This window comes from Hyla sarda, chromosome 8 (assembly GCF_029499605.1).
Source record: "Hyla sarda isolate aHylSar1 chromosome 8, aHylSar1.hap1, whole genome shotgun sequence".
NCBI lineage: Eukaryota > Metazoa > Chordata > Amphibia > Anura > Hylidae > Hyla > Hyla sarda.
Genome location: NC_079196.1, coordinates 233,829,763 through 233,836,039, shown reverse-complemented (window position 1 = coordinate 233,836,039; position 6,277 = coordinate 233,829,763). Strand labels below are relative to the sequence as shown.

The 6,277-nt window shown below is 44.6% G+C and overlaps 1 protein-coding gene across 1 annotated transcript; it reads right to left on the bottom strand.

The window, feature by feature from the left end:
* Window positions 1–1,883: 1,883 nt before the first annotated feature.
* Window positions 1,884–2,951, bottom strand: LOC130285401 (taste receptor type 2 member 4-like). The gene has a single exon (XM_056536762.1). It carries the CDS (start codon window positions 2,949–2,951, stop codon window positions 1,884–1,886), a length of 1,068 nt encoding a protein of 355 aa, XP_056392737.1.
* Between the last annotated feature and the right edge of the window lie 3,326 nt (window positions 2,952–6,277).

Below are 6,277 nucleotides of genomic sequence, written 5' to 3'. Positions count from 1 at the left end.
CAGTATCCAACTACAATGACAATGGCCGCCACAGAGTACCACAGCAGTATCCAACTACAATGACAATGGCCACCGCAGAGTACCACAGCAGTATCAAACTACAATGACAATGGCCACTGCAGAGTACCACAGCAGTATCAAACTACAATGACAATGGCCACCACAGAGTACCACAGCAGTATCCAACTACAATGACAATGGCCGCCACAGAGTACCACAGCAGTATCCAACTACAATGACAATGGCCGCCACAGAGTACCACAGCAGTATCCAACTACAATGACAATGGCTGCCCCAATGTACCACAGCAGTATCCAACTACAATGATAATGGCCGCCACAGAGTACCACAGCAGTATCCAACTACAATGACAATGGCCCCCACCAGAGTACCACAGCAGTATCAAACTACAATGACAATGGCCACCGCAGAGTACCACAGCAGTATCGAACTACAATGACAATGGCCACCATAGAGTACCACAGCAGTATCCAACTACAATGACAATGGCCGCCGCAGAGTACCACAGCAGTATCAAACTACAATGACAATGGCCACCATAGAGTACCACAGCAGTATCCAACTACAATGACAATGGCCGCCGCAGAGTACCACAGCAGTATCCAACTACAATGACAATGGCCGCCACAGAGTACCACAGCAGTATCCAACTACAATGACAATGGCTGCCCCAGTGTACCCCAGCAGTATCCAACTGCAATGACTAGTATTAGCTATTTGGGGGCATTACTGTCTATTGGGGAAGATGACTGTCTATTGAAGGGATTACTGCCTACTAAAGGGGCATTATTACCTCGAGGGGAAATTACAGGCTACTAGGGGGTTACTTACTATTGGGGGCATTACTGGCTACTAGGGGATTACTGGTTAGTAAGAGGGGGAGGGTACTGGCTATTGGGGGTATTGGATACTAGAGGGATTACTAGTTACTGGGAGAATTATTGACTACTGGGAGAATTATGGGCCACTGGGCAGGGGTTATGGACTACTAGGGGGATTACTGGGTACTGGGTGGATTAACTACTAGTGAGAGAATTACGGGCTATTGGGTGGGGGTTATTGAATACTAGGGGGATTACTGGTTACTGGGGGTATTACTTGCAAGTGAGAGAATTACGGGCAATTTGGGGCTGTATGCCTATTGGGGGGGGGGATAATTGCCTATTGTGAGTGTGTACTGGCTACTGGTGGGAGGGTTACTGCAAAATGAAGGAAGATTACTGCCTACTGGAGGGTATTACTCATGTGATGGAGGATCTTTTGTGTTTAGTGGACATGATGGTTTTAGATGACTCTGAAGCATTGAGAATAAGAATAAACCTTCACATAGACGACCAGACTTTCATGGGTCATAACACAAGAGATGTAAAAATGGCAATAAATCTATAAGACACTATGTGGCAACGTAAATCACATGACATATAACAGTATAAACAGTATAAAGTATTGAAGGGACATAGAGAACATAACTACAAGCTTCATGTAGGTCCTTTACATACAGAATCTACATCTTACTAAATCAGTCAGAATCTCACAAATAAGACACAAAAAATAACAAAAACTGTTACATGTCTTTACTGATAATAATAACACAGACTCCAGAAACACACAAAGGATACAAATCCAGCCCCACCGCAAATCCGGCCCCACCAGAGAGACTTATATGTGTCCGCAATATAACTGTAAAAGCCAAATAACATGCAAAACCTCTAACATGTAAAACCCGTCCTACAAGACATAAAAGCAAAAGCCACATCAAAGAGAAAAACAACCTGGATACGTAACTTCTGGATTTCTTCTTATTTATGTTTCACGTAATTTTAGAAATTCAGAATCTAATGTTGTTTTCCCAGATATTATAATCACATCTCCTCCGAGCTTCTTCTATGAAGACAACAGATAAAGTAACTATATAGTATCTTAGTTCTGTAGATTAAAGTAAGAGCCAGGAGAGGATAAAAAAGGATAAATATGATCCAACAAACAACAATTAAAGGGGAAGGCTGATCATTCCATTCTATAAACAATTTAGATCCATAGAATGACATGTTCAGTGCTAGGAGCAGGATCATGGTGGTGACTGCATGAAGATGAGCGTCCAGGTGGGATCTGTCCAGGCTCAATGTTCCCTGCACCCTCCGTATGTGCCGGACCAGAGCGCTGACCGTACAACTCAGAGACACCAGGATGAGGTAAAACGGGAAAAAAGCCAAGATGTTGAAACTATTTGTAATGTTCATTATTTGATCAAAGTAGGTGTCATTGATTCTCCTACAGTATAAAGTGTTATTCTCACTGTTATCTACAGGGACTGAGATGAAGATGACACCGAGCAAAGTGACCATCACCATACCGGATATCACTAGAGTGCCGGCTATTATCCAGGGAAGAACAGATGGAAGCCGCGACTTCAGGACCTTGAGGATCCAGTGCTGGAAGGAGACAAGTTTAATACAGTAGAAGCTGCACAGCAACGAGATCTGACACGTAGGGAAAAAGCTGAAAAATGGGAATAGACATTGTGCTAAAATCATACAGACTGTGATGGATAAGAACTCCTTAGGCCAGATATAAGCGGACATGGTGTAAAAAAGCACATAAACTTCATGTATTGAGCTGGACAATCCAAGACAGAAGAGCAGGAGGCCTCGTGGGTGGTGAAGTCCATGATGGTGAAGCCAAGTTCTGTAGCTGACGACTGAGATGAACATATTGAAGAATATTCCAGAACATAAACCTACAATGTCAAATGATAAGAACAAAATGGCACTCAACTCCATGTCAATGGTCTCTATTATAGAACGTGTCAACAACTCAAAAGCAAAGTCTCTCAATGCTTCAGATTTTATCTTTAAATCCTTTTTCTCTAGTTTTCTTGTTTCAAATTTTCCTTCATTTGGCTGTAGGGTTTTCCAGCCTATCATCTCCATGTCATGGACACTTACAAGTCATTTGAATGATGTATGGAAGGGTTTATTTTGGTAACTATGTAAATAGGAGCCTTGTCCATTACTCACATTCATTATGAGAAATTATCTGGACACATCAACCTGGCAAATACTTAAAGAGTTCAGATGACAATTGTGTTCATTGAAAACCTTTGATGGTCACCAGAAAAAAATATATATATTTATAATCCCTATACATAGCTCAGAAACATCTCCTGGATATGGACCAGTGGACAACCAGGGAAAAGGCCAATGTGGTCAGTGCTGGACGTCTGGGATCCGGAATCTGTTTTTACACATGAATTGTTATAGACGATATTTCTGCCCAAAGTTGTCTTGTCTATAGAAATACATGAGGAAAGGGAGAACACAACTTTGGGAAGCAAATGAGCTAGACATGACCTGAATGTGTTGGCCATATAGATGCCAAATATGAGCTGAAAAATATGAAGCTACAGTCACACATGTCTATTGTGAGAGCAAATAATGGTATGGGGGGGGGATTACAGGACCAGGATAATAATGGTATGGGGGGGGGGAGAGAATTACAGGATCAGGATAGTAATGGTATGGGGGGGGGGGGGGGATTACAGGACCAGGATAATAATGGTGTGGGGTGGAGGGGGGGATTACAGGATCAGGATAATAATGGTGTGGGGGGGATTACAGGATCAGGATAATAATGGTATGGGGGGGATTACAGGAAAAGAATAATAATGGTATGGGGGGATTACAGGATCAAGGTAATAATGGTATGGGGGGGATTACAGGAAAAGGATAATAATTGTATGGGGGGGGGGATTACAGGACCAAGATAATAATGGTATGGGGGAGGGGATTACAGGATCAGGGTAATAATGGTGTAGGGGGGGGGGATTACAGGACCAGGATAATAATGGTATGGGGGGGGGGGATTACAGGACCAGGATAATAATGGTATGGGGGGGATTACAGGATCAGGATAATAATGGTATGGGGGGGATTACAGGACCAGGATAATAATGGTATGGGGGAGGGGATTACAGGATCAGGATAATAATGGTGTAGGGGGGGGGGGATTACAGGGCCAGGATAATAATGGTATGGGGGGATTACAGGACCAGGATAATAATGGTATGGGGGGGGATTACAGGATCAGGATAATAATGGTATGGGGGGATTACAGGATCAGGATAATAATGGTATGGGGGGGGGGATTACAGGATCAGGACAATAATGGTATGGGGGGGGGGGAATTACAGGACCAGGACAATAATGGTATAGGGGGGGGGGATTACAGGACCAGGACAGGTTGTCACTTGGGGTTGTTTAGTTTGGAGAAAAGACGTCTTAGGCTGGGTTCACACTCCGATTTGTAACTACGGTTCCCGTATACAGCTGGGTGGAGGGGGGCAGGGTTTAATTGCGGTGCCCGCACTCAGTCGTAAAGGGGAACCGTATTTAATGCATGTCTATGAGCCGACCGGAGTGAACCGCAGCGGTCGACCATGTTTTTGCCTGCGGTCGGGAAACCGCATACGGCCGAAAAAGCAGCTGACTAGAGGCTGCGGTTCACTCTGGTCGGCTCACAGACATGCATTCCCAGCCGTATATGGGAACCGTAGTTACAAATCGTAGTGTGAACCCAGCCTTAGGGGGATCTTACCACAATGTACAGATATATGGACAGGACAGAGATCTTTATATGGATCTTTTTATACCTAGGCCAGTAACTAGTGTAGCTCGCGAATATTCGCAATGCAAATTTTATTCACGAATATCGCAAATTCGCGAATATAGCACTATATATTCGCAATTACGAATATTAATTTATTTTTATTTTTTTCACAGTACACATCACAGTGATCACCCCTCTCTGCTTCCAGCTTGTGTGGTGTAAAGAAGGCTCCAATACTACTGTGTGAGACTGGCGCGCAAATTTTCGCATATGCGAATTTTCGCATATGCAAATTTTCACATATGTGAATTTTCGCATATGCAAATTTTCGAATATGTGAAGAAAAAACGCAAATATTACGAATATGCGAATTTAGCGAATATGTGACGAATATTCGTCCATATATTCGCGAAATATCGCTTGCGATATTTCGCGAATATATGGACGAATATTCGTCACATATTCGCTAAATTCGCATATTCGTAATATTTGCGTTTTTTCTTCACATATTGCGGAAAATTTGCATATGCGAAAATTCACGATATGTGGACAAAACTTGCATATGCGAAAGATTCGCATATGGCGAAAAAGTTTGCTCTGCCAGTCTCACACAGTGTAGTATGGAGGCCTTCTTTACACCACTCAAGCTGAAGCAGAGAGGGTGACTCTATGGAACTCTCTCCACGTGATGCTGTGATGTATGACTCAATAAACATGTTCAAGGGGGGCCTGGATGTTTTTCTAGAAATCTTTTTATATTTTAGGTTATGGATACTAGATTTATGGGGATAGAACGTTGATCCAGGGATTTATTCTAATGTCATATTGGGGTCAGGAAGGAATTTTTCCTCCATCATGGGACAAATGGCATCAACCTTTTTTTCGTTCCCCCAGATGAACACAGTAGGGCTTTGGGTTAAACTTACGCCCTACATCCCGAGTCCTTAAGGACTGAGGGCGTATGGATATGCCCATGGGAATTCCGGTCCCCGCCGCTAGCCGGTTGGGGACCGGATCGGGATGCCTGCTGAAATCATTCATCAGGCATCCCGGCACATCGCCCAGGGGGGTCCTGAGACCCCCCCCCCCCCCCCCCTCATGTCGGCGATCGCAGAAAATCACATGTCAATTCAGACATGCAATTTTCTGCTATTCCGGGCTGATCGAGTCTCTGGTGACCCGATCACTCGGAAAATAGCAATGTTCGGATATGTCAGAGACAGCCCCGATCATCCTGAGGGCTAGGAGCGAGGTCGCAGTGCTGCGATCTCCTCCTATCCCCTGCCATTGGTCAGAACTGATTCTGACCAATGGCAGAGCAGGACAGTGGGTTGCCATGGGTTGCCACCCCTGGATAACGAGGGGATCGTGGGAATAAGATGGAGGCCGGTACCTGCAGGAGAAGATGCCTGGAGATCCCGGATCTTCGCTGGAGACTGCTGAAACCTGGATCAGGTAGGGAAGTGGGGGGGGGGGGGATTGAAAGTAAAACGATCTTTACTGTGGCAACCACTAGGAATGCCAAACTGCAACTCCCAGCATGCCCAGACAGCCAAAGGCTGTCTGGGCATGCTGGGAGTTGTAGTTTTGCAACATCTGGAGGGTCACAGTTTGGAGACCACTGTTACAGTGGTGCCCAAACAGTAGCCCT